General features: G+C 42.4%; 1 protein-coding gene across 1 annotated transcript in view; it reads right to left on the reverse strand.

The window, feature by feature from the left end:
* Positions 1 to 12947: 12947 nt before the first annotated feature.
* LOC124795370 overlaps positions 12948 to 19491 on the reverse strand; it is a 64187-nt gene continuing 57643 nt past the window's right edge. Inside the window, exon 3 of the mRNA XM_047259376.1 lies at positions 12948 to 13770. Coding sequence (XP_047115332.1) covers positions 13545 to 13770 — 226 coding nt within the window. The 3' untranslated portion in view covers positions 12948 to 13544. The remainder of the gene's footprint in view (positions 13771 to 19491) is intronic.

The raw sequence follows: 19491 nt of genomic DNA on the forward strand, positions 1-19491 counted from the left end.
GTTAGTTGCTGGGCACAGAGGGTGAGGTCATCAGAAGGTGGTTCGGCAGAACACTATTTGCAGCGGTCCGGGAGACCGTCCACATCTGTCACACCTGACCTAGTTCCCTCGGACTTCCACTTGTTTGGGCCATTAAAGGATGCCATGAGTGGAAAGCATTTTGAGGACGATGAGGTGGTAATTCACAGTGAAGTGTTGGCTGCCTCACCATAAGGATTGGTACCGACAGGGCATACACACAGTTGTTTCACACTGGAGCAAGGGCACAGAACTGGGATGAAGATAACGTGGAAAAATAGAGTGCGTAGATAAAACATTATTTTGTGTGTGTAATTCTCAATATGGTCAATAAATAATTGTTTAAGAAAAAAAAGTGGTGCATTATTTTCAGGGCAGGCCTTGTATATGATCCATTCACTTAATGTCCCTCCGGATAATTACTCCTAGATATTTTGTGGCAGATACTGTTTCCCATGGTCTGTAATTAATAGTGTAGCTATACAGTAGTGGATTTCGTTTTCTATGTATGGACAATACATTACATTTATTTATGTTCAGGGTCAGCTGCCAGAGCCTGCACTATTCCCCAATTCTCTGGAGGTCATTCTACGAATTGGTGCTATCTTCTGACATTGCTACTTTCTTATAGACATCATCCGCAAATAGCCTTAGAGAGAATCCGACACTTTCTACTAGATACAGAAGTGCAGGACGGTGTCAAATGCCTTCCTGGAGCAGCATGGCATCAACCTGAGAGCCATTGTCTAAGGCACTGTGGATCTCTTGGAGGAACAGAGTAAGCTGAGTTTAGCAGGAGCTCTGTTTGCGGAATCCATGTTGATTTTTATACAGGAGATTTTCCTTCTCCAAGGACGTCATAATTTTTGAGCATAATACATGTTCCATAATTCTACAGCAGATTGACGTCAACAATATAGGTCTATAATTTTGTGCATCTGTCCTACAACCCTTCTTAAAAATGGGAATGACCTGCACTTTCTCCCAGCACTAGGTACTCTTTGTTGCTGAAGCAATCTGTGACAAAACTACTGTTGGAAGGGAGCAAGCTCTTTGCATAATCTTTGTAGAATCTTTTACGTATCTCAGCTGGTCCTGACACCTTTCCACTACTAAGCGATTGTAGTTTTCTTCCGTTCTACATCTAGGTGTAGCCAGAAGTGAAAGACGAATGGCATGTGTATCATCTGACGAGGACATCATGCCAGTATGAAAGTGGTTGTTCAGCAGCTTCAGTAGGCACTCTCATACAGGCCAGTGTAGAAGGTGTCAGTGGCCAAACATATTCCGTGATGGTGGATTGTGTTGGACGGACAAACACCCATAGTCTAGTTTTGTACGGTCATGGGATCGGTACAAACGGAGGAGGGTGATCCAATCTGCTCCTCAGGAAGTACTGCTTAGGACACTTAGGACATTGAGGGACCGGTTAAGACACATGGGAGGACCAAGAAACTATCCTATTAAGCATGAGGTCCAGGAATTTCGTAGTTTCAGTGAACAGAAGAGCAACAGGCCCAAGATGTAAAGACGATGGAAGAAACCCATTGCACCACCAGAAATGCATACAAATGGTTTTGTCATTGGAAAAGCGGAAGTCACTGTCGATGCTCCGCAACTAATCAATATCAAGACACCCACATGACAGAAGAGGGAGTGAAACTTTTAAAGGAAACAGTAACGAAAATCCAGCTAGCTTTTTTGCTATCCCGAAGACTGCGATGACACTTCGCACGCAACTGTATATAACAAATACAGTTCGCCATCATAAATGTGGAGAGATTTCTCTACATGCGGTATATCTCAGTCCATCAGGGGACCAGGACACAGCACAACGAAGAAGTGAGGGTACGGAACATTGTGTGGCAGTAAGGATAACGTTCGTAAGGTCATCACAAATGGAGAAATGCTCGTCGAAGGCTGCCAGGTAGGATTTAAGACTCCAGTCGGCCTTAGAAAGCTGCCAAATGGGGTTACACGCATAACTCCGCAAATGGATAGTGCATAGGAAATGGTCGCTCGACTATGCATCAGATAGAAAGGACCACTTAACACGACGGGCAAGTTGGACAGTGCAAAATGAGAGGTCCAAATTCCGGGATATTCGTAATTACGCACCAATAGTGTGTTAGAGCGAAATGCGGTTGGTACCCCTGCTCACGCCCATGTTTACTATGTTATGTAACTGACGGATGTTTCATTGTTTTATGTCTTAGTTATTGTTCAGCTATGTACAACCTTCACAGACACACCAAGTCATGCTGGAAGCATACAGTTATTTTGAGACCAAAATTCAATCTTCACAGTGGGTTGGAAAAGGTTCTTTAAAAACAAAAACAAAAACAACAACAACAACAACAAAAACAACAACAACAACAACAAGCAGCTCATCAGTCAGGCCAAATGTTACAGCCATGCTGATAGTTTTCTTTGACTTTGAGGGATTAGTTCATCATGAATTCGTGGCACAAAAACAAACTGTTAAACGATGGTACTATCGGGAGTGTTGCAACATCTGCAAAAAAAAAAAAATATATATATATATTGAGGAGGAAATAGCCTCAAATGTAGCGAGACAATTCATGGCTCTTGCATCATGATAACTATCCCGCATATTCACCCCTGATGCTGTATGACTGTTGCACAAAAAATGAAATCACTGTGCTGCCTCAGCCTCTGTACTCCCCAGACCAGACCCCTGCAGACTTTTTTAAATTCCAAAGTTAAAAACCCCGGTGAAAGGATGATGATTTCCAACGACAGACAAGATAAAAGAAAATTCATAGACAGCACTTCGCACAATCCAGCAACAGGCATACCAAGACTGCTTCCAGAAGTGGAAACTGCGTTGGGAGCAGTGTATCAATTTTGGAGGGGTAAGCATAGAAAAATTTTGTGGACAAAGTTCCGGAATTTTTGGAACAGATCTTGTAGGTGTGTGTTGAGTCTGAAAGGAACATGGGTGCTCCGTGTTAAGACAGATGAGGTTGAGTGGATTGAGAAAGTCCACCAACAGGAAATCTCTTCGACAGGTTCTCTAAGGGCCCCAAAGGGGATGGTGGACGTTACAGTTACGAAGCAGCAAAAAGTGGTGAGGGAGCTGACCAATAAGCTGAGTGTCTACCCTGGTATCAGCGAATGATGAAAGGACGTAGAGGTTACAAAGAGAAAAGGTAAAACAAGGAAGGAAAATGCGGCCAGCAACAGCTTGAAACAGGGTGTTTAATGTGATAGTTTGGCTATGGACATCATTCCAAGTGAACAACATGAAACCCCAATGAGATGGAAAGCTTCCTCAGCACAAAAGTCAAAGCAGTTGTGAGGATGCAATTTCTTTCTTGAAGATAGAAAACAACCGGTCACTGCAATTCCAAGAGCAGTTGTAATTCCTTCTTGTTGGTTCTAATGCCATGAATGTTCCACTGGAGGAATCACAACAGGAAATACGGAGGTGGGAAGAAATGAAAGGGGGGTTACCTTGGCAGCTGTAGTGCTAGCCTTCGAAGACACACTACTACAGGACACAGAAGTTGGAGGATCCTCTTCCATGAAATGTACAGAGGCATTAGCACTCTCCCTGGGTCAACCTGAAAGCTCCAGGACACAAAAACTGTAGGCGGTGAGTATCAGCACAATGTAGATCGGCCAGGTGAGGGTATAATGCAGTGACCCCTTGAGGAGGATCTCCTAATCAGGAAAAGAGAAGACCGTTTGCCTTTGTTCAATTTCTTAGTCTACAGTTGGCAGATGATGACTCAGATGTTTGTTGGCTGGAGGGACACAAAAAGTCTTCGGAGGAGTGTTCCTTTTGTCCTTTCTGCCCTGCCAGTTGTGTAGCATGTTACTTCATCGCCGGTGGCAAAGATTTGGTGGCTTGTGCAGTTGTAGGAGGAGGAGGTGAGGATGCTACCATGAGACTCAGCGATTTCACAACTGCAGTACTGAATTGGAGGTCTTAAGTCTGTGCGGCCATGTCCATTCATGGAGCGAGGTGTAGCAGGAATGGTGCTATCAGTGCTGGATGGTAAAATGCAGGGCTTTCAACTAGCTAACAATTTGTGACAGGGTTGGGAATTTTCTCCTTCACCTGCATCTCCTGCGTGGCTCACTCATCGAGATACACAGGGGACACACAGTATGAGGTGGTATGGTCACCATTACAATTGACACAGTGCAGAGAAGGCGGCGGGCTATCACACTCTTGAGCATCTCTACCAAAAGTAACACATTTGGCAGTGTTCTGACAGGACACGTGGGTGTGGTTATAACATTGACACTGGTGGCAACCATCGGGTTTGGAATGTAGGGTCACAGACAGTTATGACTTTATGGCCTGCCTTAATCTTCAGCGGAAGCATTACTCGATCAATTCTGAGAAAAAGTGTACGTTTAGGCACTAAGCTTGCAGCAATCCTTTTCATTACATGATGGACCACAGCGAAACTGATCAGACATAATTTTAGATTTCCCTCTTGGTCAGACCATCAAGCAGCCAAGTGTAAGTAACACCACAAAAAAAAATTCAGTGTACGATGGTCCGTGACACAACCAAGATAGCAGTGGAGGAACTACAGTGTAAGCTGTCACTGAGCTTGAAAATCACAATTGGTCTCCAGATGCAAAGTCCCATTACATAAGTGAGAGCAGGATTTCACTGGGCCTGCAATAGCATTAACACCTTTCCTCCTGAATAATAAACAGATTAACTGTAGCAAAAGACTGATCTCCTTCACTACCTGACACCATGAGGAACCAAGGTCCTGCTGGGAGAGTTGAATCTTTAGCCTCATTCAGTTTATGTTTAGTACACATAGGCTGAGATGAAGATGACATGTTCATCGCAAAAAAATCCCCCCACAATTGACAGCACCTCTCATGGCACACTTCTTCCAACTTGGGGCTGCCACAGGGAGGGCTAACCCACCTTAGGATGGGAGGGGAGGAGATGGAGAATGAAGAAAGAAGCAGATGAGAATGTGCTGGCAAGTGATCTGATGAAATTGTCATTACTTCCATAAACGGAGACTAAAACTTAACCCAAGTAAAACTAAGATACCTGCATTCCGTACACCGTATTTTATCGCATAAGCTCCCGCCACATTGTACAACGTACTTTCGGGGAGACAGTCACAATTCCTGAAATCCACTGCCCATGGCCTCTGACCTGCCAAGGATCACCGCAGTCCTGGATCCATGGATAAAGCACTAAAGTCCACCGTATTACACCAAAAACAGACAGACCCCCACCTGCGCACATTAGTGGGAAACGACAGCCTTCAGAAGATCAGCAGGCCTGATCCGTTAGAGATACACACAGAATTGACCTGCAGTTTTAGCCCATCATGGAAATCCACTCATGTGGCCAGCTATTCACGTGTCACAGACACCAATTTGATGAAACGGTACTGCAGTGATCAAGCCATGCAACAGATAACATGCGCAAATATTCTGAGAATCAGTATTGATGAGGATAGGTAGAAACTCATTGTAAAGATGATTGCTGAGTCGCAGACAGGCATGTAGAAAAGACGATCACACTCAGAACTAAATTTTCGGCCTTAGCCTTTGTCAGAAAACGAGAGCACACACACATTCACACAGTCATTCAGACACAACTCAAACACACATTATCACCATCTCCGACTGCTGCATCAACAATCTCTGAGAATGAGGTCCTAACAAACCACACCTCACGCCTCCCTGCCTCTCGCTGGTAGCTGCTAGGCTAGCAGCAAGAAGTGGTGGCAGTGCCGACTGGGAGATGAGAGGAGTTTTAGGAAGGGGAGAAGCAGTAGGAATGCTTCCCTGAAGCAGCACCCACCCAACGATGATGCGTAACACCTCAGTAAACAAACCATTTCATATACTGATACAAAAACAAGATTTTCTCGTGTGTGTGTGTGTGTGTGTGTGTGTGTGTGTGTGTGTGTGTGTGTGTGTGTCAACCCTGGATAATATAGTTGACTGTGGTGTAAATCACAAGTTGATTTCTGTTGAAATTACTATTTTATGCTAAATTTTTGTAATACTGCAAATTTTTTTTTTACATACTATACTCATTTACAAGACAAATATGTACATTTTTGTGTGTTGATATTGCATATAAATCCAGGCTTTTAGGGATGATTTTTACCAGTCTTCTATAAATGAGTCGGTTTTAGCTTTTACATTACTTTAACCAAATGTAGGGCATTTGGCTGCTCACATTTGAATTCTGCAACCATTTCCATAATACTTTTGCTAGAAACTAGGACAGTAATCCACTTTAAACCTCACGCAATTCTCAGTTATAATTAGTGGATCAATTGAACTTGATGGGGCGAGGGAGGAGGGGGGGGGGATCATTAAATTTTTATATTACGTATATCTATACTGTACTCGGTTTTCCCACTATAACTATACAGGGTGTCCCATTTATCTTAACCACCCTAAATAACTGTCCAGATGCAAATTACAAAATATTTCAAGCAAATGTTCTTTAGCCTTCAGGGGCATCAGTCAGCAGGATTTCCTTCGTTGTTGCTTTGTGTTTTTTACAAAGATATGAACAGCGGTATGACTTTTTTAAATGGCACCCTGTATTTTTTATTTGGTAATTCATTCCCTCTCCTTAAGACCTATTCAAAAATGTATCACAGTGCCCATTAACTGAAACACAACGTTATTAATTAAATAACACAACATTGACTTTGAGCCCGGGATCACGAACTCGTCCACTTGCTGGAGTTTTCAGAAAACAAATGAAAACCAAGCAAAAACATAATACAAAATTGACTGACTCTCTTGTACCATTGCCCATGAGTAGGACAATCAAAGGTGCTCAAAGTGGTGACCCTGGCCACCGATACACTGGTGCACTTGTTGAATGAAAGAATTATTTAGTGCTTCCAGTGTTGCCTGCTGAAGAGAATTACAAGTAAGCATGATATGTTCCTGCATGTCCTCCGGAGTTGTTGGAATATCATGATAGACAACATCTTTAATGCATCCCCAAAGAAAAAAGTCCAGAGGATTTAAACCAGGAGACCCAGCAGATCAAGTAACTGTTCCTCCTCGACCAAACCCATCTAGCACGATACCTTCGGTTCAGAACACAAAGTGAAAGCAAGGCATTATGCGCTGGACATCCATCGTGTTGATACCACATAAGCACTCTGGTTCTTAGCGGCACTTCATCCAGAAGAGGAAGAAGAATTTGTCTGAGGAAGTTGGCATACACTGTGCTGTTTAGATACCATTGATGAAATAAGGGCCAATAACTGTAGTACCAAGCATCCCACACCAGACGTTAACTTTCCATTGATGCTGATGTTCCACCTGTCTAATCCATCGTGGGTTGTCGCTGGACCAATAATGTATGTTTCTTGTACTTACCTGTCCTTTGTTTGAGAAGGAACATTCATTGGTAAACAGAACATTGGAAAAGTTCGGGTTGGTGAGGATTTGCTGACAGAACTGTACACGATTCTGGAAATCATTCCCATGTAATTCTTGATGTAGATGTACATGGCAAGGATGGAACCAGTGACGTGTAAGAAAACGATGTACACTGGTTTAAGGAATGCCTATCTCGTGTTTCAAGCTGTTGTGTGCTCACATGTGGATTCATAGCAACAGAAGCGAGAATAGTAACTCCAGCGGCTTCGTCTGTGCGAGTGCTACGACGATTGCGTTGTTGTGGGTTGAAACTTCCAGTTTCCTGAAGCGTCGCAACGAGACGGGAAAATTTCCCGTCGGGAAGGTAGGTTCTTGTCAGGATATTGCTCTCTGTACAGTTCCGCTGCCTGTGTAGCATTTCGCCTACCTTCAACAACAACAAAAAAAACGTTATATCGTTGCAGTTTGTAGGAAGGATAGCATTTACTGTATGCCTACTCTACACAACAATATTTAAAAGGACTAAACTACTGTACTAAATGTACCTGTACATAAGGAAACAGTATTGCAATTACTGGGATGAGAAGTTCCGCCTAATGCAAGACACCTTTTTCTTTTGTTTCACCCATACATGTTTCAGCACTTTTGTGCTATCGTCAATGGTTTTTTTTTTATTATTAACTGTAAATTTGTTGTTAACATATTAACATTTGTGTTGTTTACAACATTATGTAAAAGTTGCATTTATAACTTAATTGACAAAAAGTAGGTGTAAGCGTAAGTAACATACCTTACATGATGTTATTGTCCATTATTTTGGTAGCTGTTCTGCTACACAATATACAACTTGTCATCTGCAAACAGCAAAACGTAATTTATTTTCTGTTTGTTATGCATTTACGAACGGAAATAGGACTGTCTCACGTTTTCTTTCTGTAACTTACAGTTTTGAAGTTGTGATGTGTTCTCCTGTGTTGTTGGCGAAGTAAATAGGCTTACTTCTTTGCCTGTGTTCGCATGACAATGCACTTTTTCCGATTACTCAAAACATAGGAGGAGTTTTCGCTGCCATTACGTGTTGTTGTGGCTGTGTGGCGTTCATTTGTTTCGTAGCGTGTTCTGCTGGGTGAGGCGCGCGAGTTTGAATTGTATTTGGCGTTAGTGGTGTGGGTTTACATGTGTGTGATGTGTGTGTTGAGTACTGGGGCAGAGAGAGAGAGAGAGAGAGAGAGAGAGAGAGAGAGAGAGAGAGAGAGAGAGAGTTTTTTTTGTGGGGTAGGTGTTACTTGTATAGTTCTTCTATTGTGGCGAAGATGGTTTTGTTGCATAGTGATGTGTATTCATTGAGTACTTTCTTTCCTTGGGCTATTGATTTTTGGATGTGGTAGCTTTCTTCTATAGTTAATTTTTGGTACAGGCTGCTGCTAGTTTTTAGGATGTGACACGTCAGTTTCAATGTTTGTGGGGTGGTGGTGTGCTACCAGGTGGTCCGCAAATGTTGAGTGTGTGCTATTGCTTTTCAGTGCTCTGATGTGTTCATTGTATCTGGTTCTGAAGGTCCTACATGTTTGGCCCACATTGTATGTGTCAGTGTTGGTGGTATTTCCTTCTAGTCTGCTCAGTTTTGTGTTGCTGGTTCTGTATGCTATGTTGAGTCCTTGTTTCTTTAGTATATTACCTACCCTGTGTGTGACTTTGTTGCTGTAAGTCATTATGTGCCATTTGTTGCTTACTGTCTGCTGATTTGTTGTGTGATGAGTTGTGTTTGTATGTGTGTGTGTTTCATGGTTATGAGCTGTTTGTTTTTGTATTTTGTGATTTATTTTGTCTACTCTCTTTGCGTCATATCCATTCTCCTGTGCAATTTGTTTTATCGTGTTAAGTTCTTGTGTGTAGTCATGCTTGTTCATGGGTATTTTGTTCAGCCTGTGAAGTAAATATCTGAAGCTGGCTTCTTTGTGAATTATGGGGTGATTGGACTGGTTATGAATAATGGTGCTGGTGATTGTGGGTTTTCTGTAGATTGTGAATTCATGTTTGTTGTTTCTCTTGTGTATAGTGAGATCTAAGAAATTCAGTTTTTCATCTGTTTGTGTTTCAATGGTGAATTGTATTTGTGGGTGGATGGAGTTTATGTTATCATGAAGTTCTTTTATGCGAGACAGTGGTTCATCTATTAAGCATATTGTGTCATCTACGTATCTGTACCAATGTATTATTTTGTACTGTTTTGGTATTACTATTTTGTCAAAGATTTGTTTTTCAATCTGATTGAGGAAAATGTCAGCTAGGAGGCCACTGATTGGGGATCCCATGGGTAGTCCATCTTGTTGAGAGTAAAATCTGTTGTTGAATGTGAAGCAGTTTTGTTCTGTGATGAGTGAGTATGGCTAATATTTCTTGTATGTTTGTTGTAGGTATGTTTCCTTGCAGTTGGAGCTTTCTTTCTATGATGTTGATGGTTTCTTCTGTTGGGATGTGTGTGTACATTGAAATTATATCAAATGAAACCAATGTTGCTGTGTTTGGTATGTTTTAATTTCTTATTTTTTCTATTAGTCACTTGAGTTCTTTAGACTTCTGTTGTCAGTGTATTTGTATATTGTCTGTAGCAGTGTGTGTGTGTGTGTGTGTGTGTGTGTGTGTGTGTGTGTGTGTGTGTGGCTAAGTGGTATGTTGCTGCTTTGGTGAAGTTTATTAATGAACGTATGGGTATTCCGGGTTTGTGAACTTCAGGCAATGAATTTAGGGTGGGGCCTTGGGATTTTTCTGTATAATTTTTTCAATCTGTCTTTCAGTGAAAATTGTTTCTATGTTTCTCAGGGTTTTCTGTAACTTACTTTGGTATCGGTTTGTTGGGTCACTTATTAATTCTGTGATGTTGCTGCTTTGGATGAATTCTAATGTTTTGTGAATATATTCCTGTTTGTTTATGACTACTATTGAATTACCTTTGTCAGTTTTTGTGATGATGGCATTTTCTTGTGTTGATTTTTTTCTGTAAAAAAAAAAAATCTCTCTCTCTCTCTCTCTCTCTCTCTCTCTCTCTCTCTCTCTCTGCCCCAGTACTCAACACACACGTAAACCCACACCACTAACACCAAATACAATCCAAACTCACGCGCCTCACCCAGCAGAACACGCTACAAAACAAATGAACGACACACAGCCACAACAACACGTAATGGCAGCGAAAACTCCACCTATGTTTTGAGTAATCGGAAAAAGTGCATTGTCATGCGAACACAGGCAAAGAAGTAAGCCTATTTACTTCGCCAACAACACAGGAGAATGCACCACAACTTCAGAACTGTAAGTTACAGAAAGGAAACGTGATACAGTCTTATTTCCGTTCGTAAATGCATAACAAACAGAAAATAAATTACGTTTTGCTGTTTGCAGATGACAAGTTGTATATTGTGTAGCAGAACAGCTACCAAAATAAATGGACAATAACATCATGTAAGGTATGTTACTTATGCTTACACCCACTTTTCACCAATTAAGTTATAAATGCAACTTTTACATAATGTTGTAAACAATACAAATGTTAATATGTTAACAATAAATTTACAGTTAAAAATAAAAAATAGAACCCACTGACGATAGCACAAAAGTGCTGAAACATGTATTGGTAAAACAAAAAGAAAAAAAAAGGTGTCTTGCATAAGGTGGAACTTCTCATCCCATTTTCTTAGCAACCACGGAGACAACAAGAATAACTGCACCACAAGATGATTATTGCAATTACTGTTCTGATAACTTACATTGCCCATAGGTGAGTAGCATTTCTACCTTTTCTTCGTTTGCGTAATTCTACTCTCACAATTCTTCAACTGACGATGGTTGACGGTGTGCATTCTCTTTATGTTTACACTGTCCTCTGTCAATGTCAGCACATGAAGTGTGTTCCATTATCCTGAATACCTGCACTAAGGGCTGCGAGCATCAACATCAATGTTGTGTTATGTAATTAATAACGTTGTGTTTCAGTGAATGGTACACTGCGATACATTTTTGTATAGGTCTTTAGGAGAGGAAATGAATTACCAAATAAAAAATACAGGGTATCATTTAAAAAAGTCTTACTGGTGTTCATATCTTTGTAAAAAGAAAAAACAAAGCTACAACGAAGGCAATCATGCTGAATGACGTCCCTCTGACGGCTAAAGAACATTTGCTTGAAACATTTTGTAATTTGCATCTGCTCAAACAGTTATTTAGGGTGGACAAGATAAATGGGACATCCTGTACATGTGTTGGGAAGGGAGGAGGGGGAAGGCAGGAGCACACACCTAGTGGATTTTTGTGATATCTTTGTCAATATGACCTATGTAGTTAAAGGATACGCAAGCATTAGTTACTAAGGCCCACTGCCTTCAAAGGCAGAGCATTCGTCTTGTCAACAGTCCTTGCATAAACTGCATACCATCCGGTCCTGATTTCGGATGAACATTTAGAAAGTCTGTGATTCTCATTTTTCAGTTGTAAAATCTTATTTACATTTGGTTTCTTTTTCCTCCCTAATACTTTTAGTGATTATTTTTACAGTTTTCTTTGGATTTCTTTCAGCCATTCTTTTCAATTTTACTTCCTGTGGCTCTTTTTTTCCTTTTCTTCCAAGTAATTTTTGTGTGGGTCTGCTCTTTTAAACCTCTCCCCTTCCTTTACCTTCTTTGAGAAAGTGGAAGAATTGTATGAATACCTACAATAAGTCTAGCATACAAACTGTTATTTTTAGGACTATTGTATGTGACATGTCTACGGATTTACCATTTCCAGTCCCTTTGGTCAGCAGCTTCATTAGAGTTTGCAGCAGTCTGGCCACTAAATGAAACTCCAGCTATCAGTCATTTACAAAGAAAAAAGTTAACTAACTATTCCATCAGGTTTAAATAAATCATTACTTATTCACTGATTTTTTTTTCTGCTGCTATATACTCTTGGCCAAGCATGTAGCATTTTAGAGAATTATTGTGAGATGCCAACACCACTCAAAGAGCTCTGACTAGTGTCGTTTTGTAACAAACTGTACTGTACAGCGATATGAGCAAAAATTTATCTCGCAAGTCACTCAAAAAACCATAAGTATTAAGTTCCAAAACATAAGTAAAACAACAAAAATGTATTTTATCCTGTGAATTCTAAAGTAGTTGAGCAGACTGATGGCAATATGGATTCTCCAAATGCTGTTGTGCGTACAATAAAATATCACTACCAACACCATCAGTAGTGTTGCCAACTGCATGAGATTACTCACTGTACACTTGTAACCTGCATACTCTTACTATTCCTTATCTTAGTGACTTCTCAACAGAACAAAATCATCATTTATCAAGTTCTTGAGTCAAGTTTGTCCTAACACACAAGAACAAGAAACAGTTTAACATTTACCTGCTAATAACTGAGGACAATGAAAGTATAACATTCAATTAAATCTTCTCAGTTTATATGCCTTTTCACTGCAAATAAAATGCATCACTCTGGTACTCTCTGGAAGGTTCCAGATATTGCTGTTGTATCTATAAAGGAGTACAATGTGCCAGCCTAGCTGTCAGTCATAGAAAACAATGTATTACCACAAACAAATCTTACATAATATCCATACAACTAGATGCATTTGTACAATAATTACTGAACTTAAGTATTTTCATCACTTCACGATCATTTGTCACAAAAACACGCTTCTTTTGCACTGTTAATATCCTTGAGTGACAACACAAATCTGTAGTATAAATCTAATAATATGTCACTGAGAATTTTTCAGTAAATCCCCTTCCAACAGGAGAATCACAACAAAACAACAAAAGCTAGGTAATGTTTCCATCATACACCAGATGAAATTAAAGCCATGGTACTGTGCACAGTTAACAATTTAACCCTTGAAGAGATTTCACTATGTATATTAAGTCATTTACAGATACATTCCATGCAGGTACCCCTTGAGTGTATTCTCAAGTACTGACATAAAAGCTATAGCAGGTTGATTAGAATACTACCATAACTAAGAGAACATGACAATATCTTAACTAATCTGCCAGAGTTCGATTACAAGTGAAAAGATGCTGAATGTACCTGTTTATTTTCTTGACAATCATAAAAATCAGAATCGTTGGTCACAGGAAACAAGATATTACCACAAACCAACCTTACATATTATCTGTATCACTGGATGCATCTGTAAAATTAGAATCTAACTGGAGCAAGTTTATCACTTTAGGATCATTAGCCAAAAGACACAACACCTCTTTCATTCTCACAATCTCCCTGGCTGACAACATAACTGTGTAGTTCAAATCTAATAATCTTTCATTGAGATTTTTTATCTTCTCGTTTAGTTTTAGAACTTTAGTAAATCCATTTCCAGCAGCACGCCTGCAACAAACAACCCAAGTAAGTTAATCTAACATTATTCCTCGTAAAACTAAAAATAAAATAGGAACATAAAACCACGGAATCGTGGTTTCAAAAAGCCTATAACCACTAATAATTATTGAGTGAAACAAAAAATAAAACGCAGGCGATTTGTAGACTGCAGAAACATTATATGGTATTACAAGTGGAAGAAAAAAAAATCTTTAGAATCAGTATTTAACATATTAGCATAATAACCATTTACAGTCAAGTTATTGACCTCCAAATAAAAGTTTATAAATAAATTAACAAAAATAAAAAGCCTTTTTTTTCAATAGTAATCTCTCAGCTGGCCAATGTAGATACTGATACTTGGTACATAAGAAACATTCATTCATTTTATTTTATTTTTTTGTGTACAGCAGATAAAGTAAAAGCCATACTAACGTGTCTGGTATCCCGGCTCAGCAAGTTTGAAGACTTGCCAGAAGGTATGGAACTCTGTGACAGCTGCTGGACGGTGCTGCCACATCTATAAAAGCTGCTGTCACTGCTGCAAAGTGCTGCCGCAAGGACTTGCCACTCCTCCGGCCTATCAGTAACCATGGCTGCTCTTTAAGGCGATAAGTGCAGCAGCTCCACTGTCAGTCATGATTTCTTTATGTTACTGTTTGATCTCATTATACACCATTGTTTTTGTTTAGAATTCACTATTTCATAGGCTTTCAATCTCGGTTTACTTGCTAGACCTTTTATTCTGCCATGCCTTCTCCATTGTTTGTCTTTCCCTAGTTGTTGTCCACCTGTTTACTCTCTGGCAATTCATTGTACTGCCATCAGCCAGTTTCTAATGGTTCTTGAGTCATTCCTGGTCTTGTCAGATTCTGATAATTATTACTGGTGATGAGACAAAAGCTTAGCAGAACCCATGGATGCCAGACTTCTGCAACTCGTGGAACAGCAACTGCTCCTGCAGCAGCAATTTCAACAGCAGTTCCAAGAACAGTTTCAACAACAACAATACCGCCAACAACTGCAGCAACATGCTTAATTGCTCCATCAGGACATTCAGCTTTTGAAGGATCAATTACGGGTTCAAAGTACCCAACTCACACAATCTGTGGTTGTTCCTCAGCAGAGATCTATCCACCCACGTTTCCACCCTTTAACAATGCCAAATACGACAGACACGTATCTGCAGCAGCTGAAACAGCATTTTGCCAATTTTTTTTGTTTTCTGATAATGACTCCAATGGTCATTCTTCCTTTCATGTACTTCCCAGGAGATTTTCTCACTAAAGATGTTGGCTCCACTCTTGAATCCGTCACAATCACTTTCAAGGAGATGTGTTCCTTACTTTCACAATTATCCGCAATGAATCCATGTGGTCACACTGTGTCTTGATTGGTTGGTTGGTTGTAGAAGGAACCAAACTACGCGGTCATCAGTCCCTCCGACCTTAAATTAACTAAAACCAATAAAATCCCACAATAGGAGAGACAACTACAATGTCAATAAAATGAGAAACTAAGGGAAGGAAGGAAAAGGGTGGAAGAAGATGTGAGGTAAAGAAAGTGACTAATGACAGGGGTGGGAAGTAAGCAGCACAGGAGACAAGAGAAATGCTCAAGACATAACAGACCCCGTAACGAAAGGAGTGGGAAGGCAGAGGGCTGGGGAGAACCACCAAGCCCAGTTGCAGCCAATTCAGTTGGGGTGAAGGGGGAAGCAAGAGGGCTTGCCATCCCCTCCACCCACTGATAAGGTGGAATGTCTCTCCCTTAAATAAATTGATAAAAAACCCCATCATGAATAAAACGTAAAACGAGATCCCCCGCTGAGGCATTGTCAGCCAACACCAGGGGTAGCGAGTCTGGGAAGCTAAAAGCCCGTCGTAGGGTGGCTAATTTGGACAGTCCAATAAGATGTGAGCCACAGTCAACATCAATCCACAACAGAGAGGGGGGGGGGGGGTCTTCACGATGGAGGAGATAACCGTGAGTCAAAAAGGTATGGCCGATGTGGAGCCAGCAGAGGACGACAGAGGCCTTACGAGAGGCCGGTAAGGAGGACCACCATGGAGTTTTAGAATCCTTAATTGCCCTGAGCTTGTTCGGCGAAGAAAGAGTGATCCATTCTTCATTCCAAAGGCCCAAAACCTGACGAAGTAATGATGAGCAAAGGTCTATTTCCGGAATACCAATAGCAAGAGATGGCCTGGTAGTAGCTAATTTAACCAGTCGATCAGCAAGTTCATTGCCAGGAATCCCAACATGGCCTAGGATCCAAATGAAAACCACCGAGCATCCACGTTGAGGGAGGAGAGAAAGGGAGTCCTGGATAGCGATGACCAATGGGTGTGAGGGTTTTTTTTTTTTTTTTTGTGGCGCACAACTACAATGGTCATTAGATGGGTGCGAAGGAAGCACTGGCCGAAAGTGGGCAAACCGCTCAACGAATCAATACAGATAGTGAAGGATTGTCCTGAGCAGGAGCGGATATGGTCCAGTGCGCGCAAATAGCTTCCAATTCTACTGTAAAAACACTACAGCCATCTGGCAAGGAATGAAGTTCCATGCGTCGCGCATAGGTGTAAGAAAAATCCAGTGCGGCCAGCAACCATGGAGCCATCAGTATAGATCACTTCTGAATGCTGGAAAGAACTGAGAAGACAGGAGAACTGGTGGCGAAGAGCCATTGGAGGGACAGAATTCTTTGAATCGATTGAGAGATCAAGACAGAGTTGTGGCCAAGAGACGCACCACGGAGGGGTACATGCATGAGCGGAGAAGACAGGTGGTAAAGGCAATATGCTGGAGCTCAGAAAAGAGCAACTGAATGCAGACAGCCATGGTAAGCCCACATCATGGTCGCCGCTGCAGCAGGGTGATTTCCGTGTCTGAATAAAGGAGACCATAATTAGGGTGCTATGGGGTGCAGCGAATGCGGAGCGCATAAGATATCAGCTGTTGCTGGCACAAAACTCGCAGTGGTGGAATCCCCGCCTCTGCGCGAAGGCTAAGTACGAAGCTAATCCGGAAAGCACCTGTTGCAAGTCGGACTTCACAGTGGTGGATGGGGTCTAGTATCTGCAGTGTCGAAGGCGACGCAGAACCATAGACAGGACTTCCATAGTTTAAACGAGACTGGACCAACGCTTGACACAATTGCAGGAGAACAGAGTGGTCTGCACCCCAGGTGGTATTGCACAGACACCTAAGAACATTGAGATGTGACCAGCAGGTCCTCTTCAACTGGTGAAGGTGAGGGAGCCATGTCAACCGGGCATCGAAGACCAGACCCAAGAAGCAGTGAGTGTCCACCACCTCGAGGGGCTGGCCATCGAGGAACAGTTTCGAATGGGGATGGACTGTATGGCGATGGCAGAAATGCACGAGAAGTCTTGGCCGCCGAAAACTGAAAGCTATGGGAAAGAGCGCATGAGTGTGCCCGACAGATTGCCACCTGTTGACGGCATTCTGCAGCCCCCCATTACGGAGGAGATGAGGTAGATACAAAAATCGTCAGTATACAAAGAGGAAGACACTGTCAGCCCAACAGCTGACACCAGACCATTAATGGTTATGAGAAAGAGAGACACTCAGCACAGAACCTTGTGGAACCCCATTTTCTTGCCGATGGGGAGAGCTGTAGGAGGAACCAACTTGGACCCGAAAAGAGCGACAAGGAAGGAAGTTGCAGATAAAAACGGGCAGAACGCCACGGAGGCCTCATTTGTGAAGGGTGGTGAGGATGTTGTGGCGCCAGGTGGTGTCTTAAACTTTATGCAAATCAAAGAAGACTGCAATGAGGTGTTGCTGATGGGCAAAAGCTGACCGGGTACCAGATTCCAGGTGGACCAAGTTATCCACCGCAGAACGGCCACTTTGAGTCAATGACAAAAGGTTGCGGGATCAAAGATCCAAAACAGCTGCTGACTCACCATGTGTTCAAGAAGCTTACAGAGAATGTTAGTAAGGCTAATTGGACGGTAGCTATCCAACAGAAGAGGCGGCTTCCCTAGCTGCAACACTGGAACACCAATGCTTTCCTGCCACTGGGTAGGAAATACTCCCTCACCCCACAGACAGTTGAAGAGGGTCAGTATACGTCAGTGGCCAGCCACCTATAAGTGTTGGAGCATTTGATTATGTATCCGATCCAGTCCAGGAGCCGTGACAGGACAAAGGGCAAAGGCGCTGGCAAATTCCCACTCACTGAATGGGGCATTAAATGGTTCTGAGCAGCGAGAAACAAAATACAAAGGCAGTCGTTCTGAATGCTCTTTCAGGAGGAGGAATGTGGGCAAATACTGAGCCGACGCCGAAGCTTGAGCAAAGTGTTGAGCGAAATTTTCTGCCACAAAGTATGGATTGGTAAGGACAACACTATGCATAGAAATTCCTGCAACCCTGGTGGGAGGACGGTGACCAAAAATTCGCCGGAGTTTAGCCCAGACTTGTGAAGAGGGGGTGTGGGGTCCTATGGCAGCTACATATTGCTCCCAGAAAATCCGTTTCTGAAATTTGATTAGGTAGCGGGCCCGGGCACGGAGTCGTTTAAAGACCACAAGAAGAGCAGTAGAAGGGTGCTGCTTGACATGTTGAAGAGCACAGCGGTGGTCTTTTATGGCTGCAGCAATTTCCAAAGTCCACCAAAGGACCATCTTCCGGCGGGTGGGGAATCTGAAGAAGGGATTGTTGAAACAGCTGCTCAAAGGATGGAGAGAGTCAAAGTCTGAGTAGAGTCATCAACACAGTTTTGTTGCAATACAGGGGGGATGGGAGCAGAGGAGAAGGCACCCCAATCAGCCTTAGATATAGTCCATCTGGGAGGGTAACTGAGCGAGAGACACTGAAGGAAGGTCAAAACAATCGGGTAATGGTCGCTGTCACATAAGCCATCGTGGACACCCCACTGAATGGAGGGAAGAAGGCCGGGACTGTAGTTGGAGAGGTCAATGGTTGAGAAAGTGCCGTGCACCACACTAAAGTGTGTGGGAGCGCCTGTGTTTAGTAAACAGAGGTCAAGCCCTGCCAGAACAGCTTCAACTGTCCTGCCCAGGGCAGTAGTCATATGACTACCCCAAAGTGGGTTGTGGGCAATAAAGTCCCCTAATAACAGGAATGGAGAAGGGAGTTGTTGAAGAAGGGTGGAGAGGGCATGGGATGTGGGCTGCCTGTCAGGTGGGAGGTAGAGAGTACAGATTGCAACTGGAGTGGCCAGACGGACCCTGACAGCAATGGCTTCAGGGGTGGTATCGAGGGGAACCCGTTTTCTAACAGTGTCCTTGCAGACCAAGGTGCAAACACCACCAGAATCCTGCAAGGGGCCAATTCAGTTCAGACAGAAAGTGTGGAACCCATGAAGGGTGAGTAAGAATTGGCAAAATGGGTCTCCTGGAGCGCAATACGAGCAGCAGAGTAGAAGGAAAGAAGGGGCTGCAACTCTGGAAGGTGACGCAAATATCCATTACAATTCCACTGGAGGATTCTCAAGCCAGAGTCCAAAGTAGAAGCGATTGGACCATAGTCGGTCACGCCACTGAGTTGCTATCCGTCACTGATAAGGAGTAATATCCATATAGGTGGGTTCAGACACTGTTGGTTCATTGACTGTAGGAGGGGAAGGCCGCACCTCTGGGGGTACCAGAGGGGCCTTGCCCTTCTTCCTGCGTTTCTGCTTCTTCTCTTGGGAAGGAAGAGAAGGGCAGACTTCAGCAAGGGCGGGCACAGAATTAC

This window comes from Schistocerca piceifrons, chromosome 4, assembly GCF_021461385.2.
Source record: "Schistocerca piceifrons isolate TAMUIC-IGC-003096 chromosome 4, iqSchPice1.1, whole genome shotgun sequence".
NCBI classification, from domain to species: Eukaryota; Metazoa; Arthropoda; class Insecta; order Orthoptera; family Acrididae; genus Schistocerca; species Schistocerca piceifrons.